Consider the following 16962-nt stretch of genomic DNA (forward strand, 5'->3'; position numbering starts at 1 on the left):
TAAGGGTCGAAATGTATATCATACTTTATAAAAATTCCTTTTTTTATATTTAGTTTTTTTAAGTTCCTTTTTTACCAAAAATATCACTGTTGTGATCTAATCTTAAGCGAATTATTCTGTTATTTTGCTTTAAAAGTAAAATTTGGAGTAGATAGGTAGGGTATCATAAAAAAAAATTAAAATTGTAAAAGGGACAAGGGAATTGCTGTTAATGATTTGTGTGTTGTACACTGTGTAATATTGTAGGAATTTATATAGCAGCACGGAGGGAGAGTGTAATCCGTGTTTCATATAAACTGCTATAATAGAAATACAGAAGCCACGCAGTAGAGTTCCCGCGAATTCGATCATAATACAGCCCTTTGCGGAGGTATTGTGAAACTACATTTTTAAGATATTTCCCATCTGTCTCTTATATTTTTTATATACTTTATATCTATTAGTATTTAAATTTAGGTTAAGAACAACAGTATCTTTATAAGCGGTTAAAACAATTATTTATTCGTTTATCATTTACTATATGAATAAAGACAAAGTTTCTAAAACAGATTGAACTAAAAAAAATTGAGTCTGTTGAAATCTGTATTCCTTGATCTCTCTACCGCCATCGGCGGTGTATATTAAGTATACGCAATTACTTTTACATTATAATGGAAATAACTCTTCATATTAATGGTAGATTCCAGTTTAATATTCCCACATAAAGCAAAAAAAAAATTGTATCATGTAGTTTACATTATAGTTATTACTGATAAAATGTATGTGTAATTTTAATATAGCATTCATTTAAATCTGAAGATATAAACGATCGTAGAGCGATACTCTTAAGATTCGTTAAAAAGGAAAGGGCGAACCATCGCGGTTCATATTCTACTTGAAATTTGAATGCGTTGTGCGCATTTGATGCCTTCATGAGATAGATTTGAGCTCCAGAACATATCTAACGATTTAAATTTATGTATTATAGATTCAAAGCAATCGATATTTTTTATTACTTTCAGTGATCATTGTCAATTTCGTTTTTTGCCCGTGGTTCTACTTGTTTCGAGTGGCTTATGTATTGAGGGGACTCATTTTCTGTACTTGCCTTAACCGGCCGGCCGGAATGACGTCGTTGGAATGTTGTCAAAACTTGGCATGGAATAAAATCATTACGTAATAACTGGAAAACTCGCCCATGGTGTCGAGGATCCCGGGTTCTCAAATCGGGAATTCCTTGACATTTCTATCCAACACATTATGTGGGACCAACTATGTCAATATGTCATTAAAAATTTAATTTATTCACCCACAAAATTGACTTAACCTCTGTGGCATTAACGAATTGCAAACGATCCTCAGTCAGGAATGTTACGAACCACCCTACGACAAAAGGCCGCCATAGGCGTCAAATGCATCGGACAATTATAACGTCCCGGCGTAATTCGGAGCTTTCTAATTCTAAACTAATTCCAGTAACGTACTGAAACAGTCAATCAATAATCGGCAATGATAATAAAAAAATCGATTACTTTAAAACAATCATATGTAATCAGTGAATGTTGTGAACTATTTAAAATTTAGAATTTAATATTTTTGACCTGATTGTGTTAAGCTTTGAAGCACTTAGTGCTTTACGTAGAATATGCCCTACTATGACTATTACTTGTAGGTATAGTCAATAAAATTATTTTGCATGTAAATTTGATTTCTTACAAAATAAATGTCTATGTATCAGTGCTGTTTTAATATCCCATTTGGCCACAATACAAATGATAGGTAATTGAGCTGAGAAATATATTTTTGTGAGGACAGTACAGTTGTAAAGCATTTCACAAGCCCATTTATCGTGATCTCGTGGATAAGGTTCCTCCAATTTAAATCATACGTAAAAAAGTGGTTAAACCTTTCTATTTCGATTTCGGAGGCACTACCGCCATATCTATTGTTACCTAATAACAGCAGTGGTAAGCTTTGCTGTGTTCTGCCTGAAAGGGTTTAGCAAGGGAGACATGCATTATGAGAATTGTTCTAAGGCCGTCCAACTCCACATAGGCCCTTATAATGTAGATTATAGCGAATAATTCGTGCATGTGTGCGGGTGACAGTCGTCAATGGAGTATAATTGTCGCTGACATTTGTCAACGTGACACAACTAATATTGCCAAAGTTATTAAATCTTTTACTCATCATCTCACTTAGTTCAGACTACAGTTTTGCTCCACTAGCGCCATTTTGGTACATTTTGAACTCTTATTTGCAGCCTCCTGTTGGCAGCTGGGCACTTCTTCAATACATTCCTCCAGGGGGGGCACACTTCCATACAAAATGACTTTTTGTGCAGATACTAGCGCCACGTAACGACTCGCCACGGAAGCTTCTAATTAAAATGGCGACGGAGTGACAGTTAACTGTCAAAATGATGTGTCTGTTGTCAAATGTCCGCAACTTCGTTAATCGTTTCTAATTTGAAAAGTATTTTTTGCACTTCAGAGAGACACCGTTGCGACATCTGTACATATTTGATACCCCCCACGTAAGTTGTATCTTTAACATCAACTGTAAAGGAGCGTGATTTAAAGATTCACATTGCCACAAATGTTTGTATCATTCTGAAATCTTGTTAAGTATGTAAGTGTAGTTTTGTTCTTGTATCAAAATTGAGAAAGAAAAAAGTATAATGTAAATGTGAATCTTTGGAACACAGTCATTTATAGTTCGTGTTTTGAAGATACAACTTATAATATATCTAATTTTAATCCATATAATGAATATATGTATCTATATACGTAATAATTGGTATCTATATACATACCTATGTGTATGTAAAACCCCTGAGTAGTTCTGGGGCAGGCCACTAGGGGCGCTTTAGGGGGGACAAAAAATACATAGAGTTGCCTCTCTATAACATGTATATAATAATACTCTATGCATTCCTCATATAAAATGGTTCTCCTTATACCGTTAAAACATAATACCCAGTAATAAAATAAGAGCAACCTTTTATTTTCTACAAAAAGAGATCTTATTTGGCTATGGTAATTTATTTGAACCAAAAATGACCTATTCTAAAGGTGACTCAGGTGGTATCAACTTCAGAAAATAACTAATAGATGACGGTAGATGGTACTCAACCTCATAAAGCATAGTAAAAAAATCTTAAGTAGTTAAAAAGTTTAGGATCAGTTTAACAACGTACGTAGATAATTGATTTTTTTAAAGATAATGGATTATATGCAGTAGATAAATTTATTACATTGACCACATTATAAACGTTAATCGATGTGTTAAAAAATCGTCTGCATAGACACATGATTATGATAGTATTATTTATTTTTATTACAAGGTACAATGGAATACAAGGTTTGTGAAATTAAGCATTAGACTATCTATCAAATTTTAATTCTGTCTATAAGCAATCAATTTTATCATTCGTTTGTGGAGCACAGCAGTCGCCAGTCGGCGTGACGCGAAAAATCCTGTTCTTCCGGTCTCTTGCATACACTGGCCCAGGCGCAGCACACACACCTTTCCTTAGACATGGTATCCACATCGCAGCAACTACAGCAGTCAGGACTAACGCGTATACCATTGTAAAGACATCAAAATTACTACTGAAAGAAAACAAACAATGCCACTTCTCAAATCGTTTTCACAAATATAATATTTGAAATGTTGACTACGAATTTCCCAGTAATACCTACGTTAGTTTCGCACATTATAGGAATTATCTATTCATTATTACCTACTTCCACACTGCGAAGCAAACTAAAAATAGTTTATATAACCACAAATTTCAATTAAACTGCCATGGGTTATTCGTAGATATTAGAAAGGTGATAGAATGACATAATAGTATGACGTATACGCATTGACATTATTTCGATGAATAACACAAAATGTCGGTTTTGAGGCTAGATAATACTTAATTATGCAATAAGAGAAACATAATAGTTTTGTCTTTAAATGTCTGTTAACTTGTCTTTAGGTATCAATTTGTGAAATAATTAAAGTTACTTCATAATAATATTTTTTGCGTGTATGTTTTGTATACACACTCTTATTTTTATAAGCTACCGTTATAGCCACAACAATTTATAAGAATAAAAAAGCTTGAAAATAAAGGGGCGTAGCCACCATACAAGAAACTGCTATTTATTTTTTCGTTTTACGCTTTATCTATTGAACCGTAATTCATAGACACTTCCAATTTTCACAATTCATTAGCTTCTACTCTGCTATGATTACAAATAGAAAAATAACAATGAAATAAAAAAGTTGGCCAATTATTTTTAGAACTGAATTATTTTAGAAATTTTAATTTGGCAGAACATATTTAAATCTTGCAGATCCTTATCTTCTTTGATCCAACCACAGATAAGTAGCTTTCAAATTCTACCCACATAACATTTTATGAAAAACTTCACTATTCGCTATAAAATAATTTTGAAACTCAATATGAGTTTATTTTTGTCGATAAGTACTTTTGAAGTGAAATTTCTACTAGCAGAAGCTAAGGTCGACTATCAGCGAATATAGTTCATCGGAAATATAATAAAATACTTTGTGATGTACAAGGCAGAAATTGATGAGGCGCGTGGATGGTGTTTCAATTCAAATTTTCTGCGACCATCACGACTATAATTAGTATTAATAGAACAATGAAGGTCGACGTAATACCAGGTACGTTACCAGCTTCCTACTTTATACAAAAAATAAAAAAGCCTACCTGAATAGAATATTAACCTAACAATAACTTTTTTTATTATAATTTGAAAGAACATACCATCGTGTTTGAGATTCCATTAGTTATACCTCAATTAAATAAAAAGGTGACGCAGGGATTAGGGAATGCTTCCTGTAATACGTTATTAATCGATATTTTATGTGTTCTTCTACACATATCAGGATTTTTCTTGACATAAAGACGCATACACGAACCCGAAAATAAATCTAAACTCTTCATTAAGATATCTTTATGATGTTACTCCTAAGTGCCGTCTTTACAGATGATCGCCATGATCATCCAGATCGGATATGGCATTCACGACGCATCACTCATCGTGTTATCTACATATCGAGCTGCCATGGTTCTCGTCGCAAGAACTAAGCCACATACAAATTTCGAGGACTGAAGGCGTATTATGATAAAAATCTACGGGAATCCCTTCGGGAGTCGAGTGCTCTTGCTTCGCATCAACTTGTATGTTTTGTAGACATAACTTGTACACTTAATACTATGAGACGTTCCAATTTAGTCTGAAGGTTAAATGCGTTGCTATACGTGAGAGGGTAATGCATTTTATCGTATCTTAGACATTTTTCATCAGCTACAAATACGTCAAGCTACATGCTTGACGTATTTGTAGCTGATGAAAAATGCCTGCAAGCAGAAATGACCATTTGATATCTCCTTTGATGTCATAAAATGTTATAAAATCGTCTTTGATGAGTTCGTCATAGCTTGTACATTCATTAAAATTGCACAATGTAACAATTGTTTTTTCCATAAGGAAACGGTATCGACATGCGAATATCTAATTGTCTTTTATCGTTTGTGAAACTTTTTAGCATAGTGCGTACTGTATTCGTTCCTTATGGAAGAAAGTAACTATAAAATATTTTCGTATATATTTCTAGGTGGTTGTATTTATATTTTACATATTTTAAAATTACTGTTTTACATTTACCGCACCTACGTCTATGTGCACATTATTAAATAATTTCACGAAATTATCTAATAAATCTAATTTAACGCTAAATTGGATATTTGTCCAATGTTACAGACTCACTTTTTTTTGGCAATTCTGTAATTTATGTATGGTTAAAAATATAGGTGTATAAATTTATTATAGGAAGGTATACAGCATAAGTGGGTATGGTGTCCTTTTTCTTGTCAAAACCACAAAATAGAAAATATTGCTTGTGTAGTTACTTCAAAACAAGACGAATAATTATGCTTGTGAAACCTTTTACTTGTTTAGCATTGTACTTTATTTTAGTTTTAGGTTCATTTATAGTACCTATTTTTTCTTTGAAGGTTTGGTTTGTAATTACTCAATTATCTTTTTAATTAAATAAAAAAAGCTTCTTTGGTTTTTTTTTCAATGTTTTTTTTAATGTCCTGCGTTGAGTTGCGAATCACTTAAACGTATGGATTACTAAATACATATTTAATTTTAGGTACATTCTTTAAAACTTTTTAACCTTAAATGTGCTTATAACTAATTTAAATATCATTTATTTGAGTTAAAATAACCTTTTTGATACATGTAATACAATAACTTTATGCATTGAAGCTGTTGGTAATTCTGCGCCTGATCTGTACCTACAGATGTGATTGGTACCTACCAATCCTACAAAATTATTATTTTTTAAAAGGTGTTTTACGGCTTTGGCTTTTTGCCTTTCAGCCTACAAAATGATGCATGCAGACAGATTGCAAATGTTGTAAGGCTAGTAACTAGATAAATAATGACTTCTCCAGACACTTGGTCTCTGCTTTGGAATGGAGCTAGGTAAGGTGTGTATGCATTTGATGGCGTTTAACACATTTTGCTATATCAAAGTTGACTAGACCTAAATTAGACCTATACTTATTAGGAAACATTTAGAACTGCTCGATTATCTATGACTTGTTATTTAATTTCAAACTTTTAAATTTATAACCATTATCTGGGCGCCAAAGTGGTGTTAATTAGTAGGTAAGGTAGGTCAGGAGTGAAATTCTGTAGACTGATGGAAGATACAATAATTAAACTCTTATGGTAGATAAGTGGGTCCTTACTGGATGATTCGTATGATGGGTAACGTTGGTTTTCTTTCTTATACATAAAGAAATTTCATGAAGCGTAAATACCCTAGAGATATATGTATATAATCCTTGGCAGTATTTGTCGTATTTAAAAATAATAATAATAGAATTTTATTCAGGAATACATAGCAGCACACAGGTTATTTGTGTTTATTTGAAGTTTGTTGTATGTAACCTGAAGTCATGCAACCGAAGTCACCGGCGGAATCTAGTTGCACAATTTTTGGATCTGAGAATAGGATACTTATTTTATATACCACTTCAGTATGATATAATCCCTTACTAATATTATAAATCCGAAAGTAACTCTGTCTGTCTGTCTGTCTGTCTGGTTGTCTCTTCTTCACGCTTAAACAACTGAACCGATTTTAATGAAATTTTGTACAAAGATAGTCTGAGACCCGAGAACGGTCATATGATAGTTTTTATCCCGGAAATCCCACGGGAACTAGGGATGGCGATCTAAGATCTATTAATCGGAGAATCGATCTTTTGGACCAAAAAATCGATTATTTTAATCGATATTAGTAAGCATTGAATCGTAAACTATGCATTTGATCAAGTGATGATCTTTAGCAAAGTTGTTGTCCATGAGCCCACGAAGGTTCCAGAGTTGGTACGACCAATTTTCGCCAGATGGTGTCACTGTCGTTCCAATGAAGGCATGAACTTTCAGTTTTATGTATATGTCACATTATTTTCTTTTAAACGCGGGCGAAGCCGCGGGCAGAAACTAGTAATCATATAATCCATCATACACATAGATATACTGCTAATAAAGACGTTATTAGTAGCATATCTATGATCATACATCATTGTCCTTGACAATCAATAAGAAAAAACTATCAATGTGTCAATATAGTTCATAGCCATATAATAATAATTTCTTAATTTAATGTTTATATCTATCGATTATTCTATTATTCTATTTATTATACTATTTTTACGAGTATTGTGCAAAGCTATAGTTCAATATGTTGTTTAATCATCCAAACTCAATATTATGTATAATAGCAACTGAATTTTGTGAAAGGTTCTCGTTTTGCGGATTACGAAGTACGTTTACTTATTAATTTATCGCCCTTTGTTGAATCTTTCTTTCTGTCTATCTTTCTACACCTATTTAATATCTAATCTATCTTTCTAATATTATGTTCAATATGTTAGTCAATCAAATACATACAAGCTACCTATATGGGCCGAATATATTTATTATTTTTGTCGTTAATAGATACCTAGTTAGGTATAATGTCCAAAAAAATAATGGGTTCCTGCTATGATATTATTTTCAGGAATACTTATATAACAAGCAAATAAATATTTTAAGTACAATGTCTAAGTGTGTGTAAATTCATTGTCTCAGTTATTTAATGAATTAATAAATTTGCAACAGTTAAATAATGAGACCGGTTTACAAACGATTCTGGGACCGGCCTGTGTCGATCTTGTTTTAGAGGTGTTGACTAACGGATATGGGTAGTAATTTAGTCTTTGTTTGATCAATAACTAATAATCTTGCCAAGCCACCTTCTTTCCCATGCTCTGGCCTTCGTATGAAACTATCGTTCATAATAATCTAGCTTTTAAAAGTGAACTGGCAACATTGACAACTGATCTGATTGGGGGTTTGCTAAGGATGCTACGTTCAGGGGTCACATTTTGCAAATCAAACGTACTGAACCGAGTTCAACGGATAATAGGGTAGTTGGATAAGGAAAAGACACCATGTACCTATAAATTAACAGTGCCATTCCCCGAATAGGATATTGTTTCCTACAAAATAGTTTTGGAGGCGCAAATTTCAAATCTTGCTATTGTCACATGACCCTACAACGGTGCTTATTTCACATATTAAGTTACTAATAAAACGTCATTAACACAATTACATAATACTTATTAGGAAAGTAAGAAGGCGGCACCACCACCCCTCCTATTTCTGCCTAATAACACCAGTACTAAACGCTGCTGTCTTCTAGTTGGAAGGTGTGGTGAGGGAGACGTACTTATTCAACGCATTCGACCTCAGAATGGAATTTTATCTTATCTGGGGTGGATTACCATGGGCAGCAGTAGCCACTTACCATCAGGTGGACTGCATGCTCGCCTGCTACTCTTATAGATATTATAAAAAAGGTAATTATAAATGAATATTGCGGAATAACAATTAATTTCCTTGTTTATTTTTTACAGCCATACTTTCCCTGTACTTACGGAATGTTCTATGTCTCCACGAGAACGTTGCCACTGTGATCTATCACATATTTATAATGATGTGCTACACTATGCCACTGTTAGGCGCAATATTGGCAGATAACTTTATTGGTCGATACAAGTGAGTCACTGTTATATTGTTACCAATATATTATTCCTACCTAGAAATCATGTACGTAATACGTACCTATTAAAGGTGATAGGAGCCTCCGTGGTTCGACTTCGGCGGCACCACCGCCACACTTAGGTATTCGACTCCGGCGGCACCACCGCCACACCTATTTCTACCTAATAACTGCAGTGTTAGGTGCTGCTGTGTTCCGGTTTGAAGGGTGTGGTAAGGGAGAAAGACTTTTCCGAGGCATTCCAGCTTAGTCCTCAGGGGTAGCGGCGCATCTGTGGTCGACCTCAGGTAGGAATATCTAATCCTATCTGGGGTTTATTACAGATGTCCATGGGCGGCAGTAGCCACTTACCATCAGGTGGACTGCATGCTCGTCTGCTACTCTTATATTATAAAAAAAAAAAAAATCTGCCTAATATCGGCGGTGTTAAGCGCTGTCGTGTTCTGGTTTGAAGGGTGTGGTAAGGGAAACATACTTTTCCCAGACTGAGCTACATCAGTAGGTACTTGGGAGTAGCGGCTAATCTGTGTCCGACTTCAGGCAGGAATATCTAATCCTGTCTGGGGTTGATTACAGATGACTATATGCCCCATATGTATATAAAAAAAACTTTTATGGCTATGAAAAATAAATACCAACTGGAACTTAGTTTAAAGGTACAGCGTGGGATTTGGTATCTCATATCACTGGTGTAAGAAATATATTCAAATTATTTAATTATACATAGTAATATTTTAGTTATTTCGTGTTATTTTCATGATGTGTTCTTTTTATAATAATAAGTGCCCAATTATATAGTCACTGGCTGTATGCGTTAGCATAATGAAAAAAATATAGTTCAAAAAACTAAAAAACACGCTTTTATGATAAACTCAACTAAAAAGTAGAAAATCATTTTCAATCTAGGAATCAATTAAGGAACAGTAAATAGTATAATTGTGAAAAAAGCGAGGGTGCTCCATTTATCAGTTTTCAAAAAGCACCCCACACGGAATCCTAAAAATCATTCTACAAGATGGCATTATATACGAGTATATATTTCAATACATTTGAGTTATAGGGAAATAACATTATTATTTTTCAAAACTAAAAATCAATCTAGTAACTTTGCCTGAACTGTCCCTAAGGCGCTTTCTCTCGCCTCGAAAATCGTTAATCCTGAGGATGTTGATAAGGACAATGGTACAAAATTATTAAAATCGTGTATTGTCATCGGTTTTTGATACTTCTTCAAAATTTTGAACAAAACTGAACGTTCAAAATGGATAGAAATCGGGTTCAAAGATTCCGTTACTGTTACGTACATACATACATACCTACATACAACCCAAGCTAATAAAAGCGTGTTAAGAAAAAGAACGCTCTTGGCGGGAGAGTTTTATTTTGTGCGAGGATACTAAAAGTTGTAAACTGGTCAAAGAAATAGGTTTATTGTATTATAGTCCCCGCCAAACTGCTAGTCCGCTCTGAAGTTGTTGCGAGCAGGTAGTCAGCAGCGAGCAGGCGACGCGATTCATTTCTATATGCAGAGCGGACTAGCACTTTTACGCGGACTGTACTGGGCTATCACCATACCTATTCTCAGATTTTTCTGAGCGCGCAGACTATTGACACAGTACTCACATATATCACCTACGTAGGTACGTCACATGATCCCTATGCATTATGTATTTTCGCATATTCATAATTTTTCATTTTGTACCATCAGCAAAATCCGTGAGCTTCTTTTATTGGCAATATGTGTTTAATGAAATTCTTTCAACCTCCATTTGAAAATATTTTTGCTTCTTGAACCTATTGTCGACCATAAGTAGATATATTAAAATATGTAGAAGTTGGAAGGTGGTAGAACCCTCTGTGGTTCGACTCCGGCGGCACCACCGCCACACCTATTTCTACCTAACAACAGCAGTGTTAAGCGGTGCTCTGTTCTGGTTTGAAGGGGGTGGGGTAAGGGAGACATACTTTTCTGAGGCGTTCCAGCTTTTATCCTCAGGGATAGCGGTGCATCTATGGTCGACCTCAGGTAGGAATATTTAAACTTATCTGGGGTTGATTGCAGATGTCCATCGGCGGTAGTAGCACTTACCATCAAGTGGAATGCATGTTCGTCTGATACTCCTATATTTTAATAAAAATAAAGTCATACGAGTAGGTTAAGAAAAGGACAATTGAAATAAATAAGGCGAATTGGTCGAATCTCCTTGTAGAGGTAGACACACATCCAGACTGTAATATTACCTAGGGGGATCATAGATTAGTAAAGGTACTTCGCCGCCTTGAAATTGAATGAAGCCACAAACGGCTTATTAATAAGTTCTTATTTTGGAATTCTTGACAAATAAAAACATTTTTAGAGAAAATTTACGAATAAATAACTAATACTGCGTGATTACATACATAATAAATAAATCATTATTTCAAATTTTTAGGGGCATTTTTAGTACGGAGACTTTTTACGCAACTACGGATACGTAGATACGTGGAAATCTCTAAAATGTATCCAGTTACAGGGAATGGGTATTCCGTATGCAGCATGGGGTTCCATTATAAAGTGATCATTAAATCAACAAATCATTCGCTATTACAGGGGTAGAAATCACAGTACCAAAGTCATCCTTCAGCCTCACTTCGATAATAAAACGACTTAGGAAAAATATTAGCATATTTCGTTTGATAGTTATAAGCAGAGTGCCCTTGTGCTGTGGACAAGAAATCACAGAGACAGTTACTTCTGTGCCTGCTTAATTCAATAGGCTAGAATCAAGTCACTGAAATTATAACAGTAGATTTTATCTCTCCCTTGGTAACAGTACTTTACTTAGAATAAAAGGTATGTCCTATGTCCTTTTCCGGACTTTAGTTAACGTGTGAACAGAATTTGATGACAGTCGGATTATTAGTTAAGGCGCGAAAGCGTAGCAATACAAACACACAAGCAAACAAACACACATAAAATACTGATGTATTTTTGTCCAAGGCACGTTGGTTCTATTTGAAAAAGTACCGTGGTTCTCTTCCACTCTCACACACTCTTTCAAAAAGAAATATCTTCAAAGATTTCACCTGTCACCAAAAACTTATAATTTTACTTAAATAGTGTATCATCTAAGTTTAGACAAGTAGACGTGCTTTGGAATATCATGATTCTCTAGACTGGTCGTAAATAGAAAAATTCACTGAAAGTCACAATCTTAAAAAAAGACGCACTGCAATGACTAAACCACATTAGCATTCTCTGTGTCGAAGGTGCCATATACACTCGAAAAGACGAATGCACAAACATTCAGACCCACAACAGGAACCTAAATATTTCATTTAGATATCTGTTTGGCCGGGGATCAAACCCGCACCACTGCACCAGTCCGGTATGGGACCGCTCCACTCCCGCACTGTTAGTATACTTAACAAACGCCATAATTATATCAAATTTTATTGTCTACTAGCTGACCCGGCAAACGTTGTGTTGCCATATAAATAAAAAAAAATGTTAAGGGTGAACAACCCTTGTCACTTACGGGTTTGAAAAATAGATAGAATATTTGAAACTGCGATGGTAGCGAAGTCTGTCGAATCCAATGTGAAACATTCCAAAATCAACAACTACTTACGAATTAAAAATGAATTAAAAAAAACCTTTTCCCACTGACTAAATTGTGAATCTAAACCATTCCCAAGTCCCCTTGAACACACACAACAAATTTCATCAAAATCAGTCCAGTCGTTTAGGAGGAGTTCAGTGACATACACACGCACAAAGGAAATATATATATATAAAGATGTCCAAAATAATCTGAACCCTAATTTTTGTGACAGAGTAATCCTTCACTTCTCGATGATATATCTGGCCGGTGCCGTCCTGACCTGCTGCTCGGCGATCCCGCCGCTGCGACTGCCACCGACGTGAGTGCCCTTGGGAACTAAACTTGCACGCTTACGTGACGTCACGGGAACTATGTAGAACAGCTGCAACTGCAAACGATACTGCCTTTGACAATGCTGTTCGAAACTACTTTTATGTACACACGAATATATTATTCATGTGTATTCCAACTTTGCAACTGTAGCTTTGTAGTTTCAAGCGAAATGTAGGTCTAACTACTATTCTATCTTTATATGATAAGTCATTTCATAATTGGATACGAATGGATATTAGGTACTTTGTATGTCAATTTAAATTAAAGGAAATGGATCTGAGACAAGTACCTTTTACTAGTAGTACATACAATAACAGTGAAAGCTTAATGGCTGTAACTCAACGTCTCGATCGGGGGGTCCGAGGTTCAAATCCCAAGCACCCACATCTGAGATTTCTAACTTATATGCGTGTTAAAAAATAGTTATCACTTGTATGATAACTATTTTTTATCTTGTATCAAAGGTATGTGAAGCCTACCAATGCCCACTTGGCAAGTACCGTGGACTATGGCTTTCTTCTTCTCTTTCTGGCCTTCTCTGGCATTCTTCTCATTCTGAGGAGGCCCGTGCCCAGCAGTGGGACAGTCATGGGTTGACGACTGACATACTCGTACAATGCATATATCTCACACCGTAGGAATAGGTTGATAGAACTCTTAGTGTTTCGAGTCCTGAGGTACCACTGGCATACCTTTTACTACTTAATAACAGCAATGTTTAGCGCCGTAGTGTCCAGGTTTGAAGTGATATAGGACATACTTATCCGAAGCGTTCGAACTTAACCCTCAGGGGTAACAACGGTCGACCTCAGGTAGGACTCCTATCTGAGGTTGATTACAGATGTCCCTTGAGCCGTGGCCACTTACCATCAGAAAGACTGTGTTCGTTGCTACTGCTAAATATTGAATTTAAAAAACATAATAGATACTGATAGAAACTTTATTTACTTTATTAAAATAAGTGAACAAAATTAAACATTATTCAAAAATCCCACCTACTCGTAACTATGGTATAAACCTTTATGGTATAAATACGAGTACGTTTATAAATGAATGTTTGTCTGTATGTCGGTCACTTGCAAACTATGCATTTGATCATGTGATGATCTTTAGCAAAGTTGTTTTGTATGAACCCACGAAGGTTTCTGAGTTTGTTCGACCAGTTTTCGTGTTCAACATCCGTCGAGTCTACGTTTCCTCTAGCACAGAGGTTCCCAACCTTTCTTTTATGACATTCTTGTTAGCAAGGGCCACTATATAGATACAATAAACTAAACTGTAATAATCAAACTGAAACTTTAACTTTTGATGAAAAAGGAACATACATTAATACATAACAGAAATAATGATATTATAGGATAAACTTTTGTAGTTTTGTATTAATGTAATTTCTGTAGCTACTTGAATCAACTCTACAAGTTCAGGTATCCTAGAACTAAAACATAATAGGCTAAATTTAATAAATGGCCCGCTAAATTTAAAATTGTGTGCGGACTATAATTTGGCTTTTGCGGACCACTGGTTGGGAACCCCTGCTCTAGAACATAGCTGATATAATTACGTTAACTACAGGGAATTTGATCGCACCAAATGTACATAATTCTCAGAATGTCTAGACCTTCGCTTTGTAATGTCATCACCGCTGAGACGTAACCCGATTCCTATGCGGCGAGGCATAAGCCGGTCAACATTGATTGATTAATTCAATTCGATGCGATGCAGTCTTAGTACTTGACCAATTACGCAATCTGTGTCGAGTATCGATAGAAAAGGTAGTGAATCCTGTCATCAATAGGTATATTCTTCGTCCACTCATTACTATCTCAAATGGGGGCATCGATCTACTCTCAGAGTGATACGGGAAGTGCGGATAGGTAAACTTCACAAACTTTTGAGAACTGTTTTAAACTTTCGTTGCTACAAGTTATGTTTTTTTTTTAATTTAATTTGCTGCGATGCAGTCAGGATCGACTATCGATAGCAAGTGAATCCTGCCATCAATAGGTATACGTTGTCCACTCATTACTATGCCACAGCTGGGTATCGGTCTACTCTCGGCGATGGTGATACTATACACACTTTAGAAAGCTTTTTTTAAACTTTCGTTACATCAAGTCATATTTTTTTAAATACACAAACGAAATTTCTATAGAACGTGAAAAGTAAAGTTTCTGGATACTCTGCCTCGAAGGAGGTTAAAAAGGGGTTGTAAGTTTGTTTGAAATTTCGCCAACTAAAAAGCAAGCGCTAAGAAACTTAGAAGGTAAGTGTTTTAAGAGCTAATTGTTATATTTGTTCATAATTAACGCAGAGGAAAAGGAATATCGAATATATTTATTCTCTATCCATTTTGTTCAGTGCATATCTAGTACGATAAGATCTATAATACTATAGTTGTAATTATTTGAATACAACAGTGTATGCTCATCAGGCGGAACCGAGGAGCTATCTAGGAGGTTAAAGTTCTGTACGATCCAAACCATTTGCAATACTGTTACCTATTAATGTTGTGAAGCGATTATTTTGAACGTGTTAGTCTAGTAAATATTAACTCACCTAAAGCCACTCCACACACTGCATGTATTCGTGTACTTTACACACCGTATTTGAGCACGGCACACGGTATACGTTATATTTGCGTACGGTAGTCGATAAATACTGTCGGCCAACGCGGGTAGAAAGAACCCTTTGTGGTTCGTTTCCGGCGACGAACCGCCACCGGCCATATTTATTTATACCTAATAATAGCAGTGTTAAGCGCTGCTGTGTTTTGATATGTAGGTTTGGGAAGGGCGATATACTTTTCCGAGCAACTCCAGATTGGTCCTCAGGGGTTGGGGTGCATCTGTGGTCAACCTCAGGTAGGAATCTAATTTTATCTGGGTTTGATTACAGAAGGGCGGCAGTCACTTACCATGAGGTGGACTGCATGTTCGTCTGCTCTCCGATAAATAATTTAAAAAATATGTATCGTGGTCCCATCGCATGATTTAGGCCTTTTTTTACTGGGTTGACCCGCCGATTTCTGGTAAATTTTACACACATCTGAGAACTTCTTCTTTTTAAGATTAAAGACAGACAGTTTTCCCTCATTGTTTTTCTTTGCCGTTAAAGCAAGTGATAATAATTAATTTCGCATATAATATCGAACAATCTGGAATGCGTGTCTCGAGCCTCCAGATTGACAGGCCGAATATAGTCAAAGTAATTTCTTAGACCTAGTCAACTCTAATCATAATATTTTCAAAAAACATGCAAACTAGGTGCATATCTCTATAAAAACATATGCATACCTACAGTGTCATAGCGTGCCCGGGACGCACTGTGCCGAGATTTTGGGGGTTGGCCAATTCGGCCTTTTTTATTTATTTTTTTTCCTATAGAAAGACCTGTAAAAGTGAAACTCAATTTGCGCCCTGGAGAAGCAAATTTAGAAGCGGCACATTTAAAAAAATATAACTTTTTCTTTACTTTTTTCGATGTAATATTTCTAATACTACTTACTTCAGAGACTATTTACAAGAAAGAGGCGGCATTTTCAACATCCGCCCCACGCAATGCGACTGCAATGATAGTTATGATGGTAGCTAGGTCGCGGTCAGTTGGTGCTTATATAATTAGGATGTCTGTACGACCTGTTAGTTTGAGTCTATGTACTGTTATTTTACAATCTATTCAACAAATATTTGAATATTCATTTTCATTTACAGAACGTCATCAATGATTGGTTTGTCGCTCATCGCCATCGGCACCGGCGGAATTAAACCTTGTGTGGCTGCCTTCGGTGGTGATCAGGTGATACTATACTAACTCATAACTATAGTCGTCACAATTTAATAGGCCATTTTGACACTTGCCATCGCTAGGCACTAAGCATGTGATATACAAATCGATAACCAAAGAAACCGATTTTTAC

The 16962-nt window shown here is 35.5% G+C and overlaps 1 protein-coding gene and 2 long non-coding RNA genes across 3 annotated transcripts in view; 2 read left to right on the forward strand and 1 right to left on the reverse strand.

Moving 5' to 3' along the window:
- Positions 1-3293: 3293 nt before the first annotated feature.
- Positions 3294-3814, reverse strand: LOC140743133 (uncharacterized). The gene is made up of 2 exons (XR_012102387.1): positions 3684-3814; positions 3294-3593 (listed from the first exon to the last, which is right to left on the reverse strand). It is a non-coding gene; the product is annotated as an uncharacterized LOC140743133 (long non-coding RNA).
- A 312-nt stretch (positions 3815-4126) lies between these two features.
- On the forward strand, positions 4127-6070 carry LOC140743134 (uncharacterized). Its single transcript, XR_012102388.1, has 2 exons — positions 4127-4662; positions 4989-6070. It is a non-coding gene; the product is annotated as an uncharacterized LOC140743134 (long non-coding RNA).
- A 1558-nt stretch (positions 6071-7628) lies between these two features.
- Positions 7629-16962, forward strand: part of LOC140743609 (solute carrier family 15 member 2-like) — a 31588-nt gene continuing 22254 nt past the window's right edge. The window contains exons 1-4 of the mRNA XM_073075027.1: positions 7629-7849; positions 8984-9125; positions 12946-13032; positions 16757-16841. Of these exons, the coding sequence (XP_072931128.1) occupies positions 7768-7849; positions 8984-9125; positions 12946-13032; positions 16757-16841 (396 nt within the window). The 5' untranslated portion in view covers positions 7629-7767. The remainder of the gene's footprint in view (positions 7850-8983; positions 9126-12945; positions 13033-16756; positions 16842-16962) is intronic.

Source organism: Epargyreus clarus, unplaced genomic scaffold (assembly GCF_041222505.1).
Source record: "Epargyreus clarus isolate Ecla_fem2 unplaced genomic scaffold, WU_Ecla_fem_2.2 ptg000007l, whole genome shotgun sequence".
NCBI classification, from domain to species: domain Eukaryota; kingdom Metazoa; phylum Arthropoda; class Insecta; order Lepidoptera; family Hesperiidae; genus Epargyreus; species Epargyreus clarus.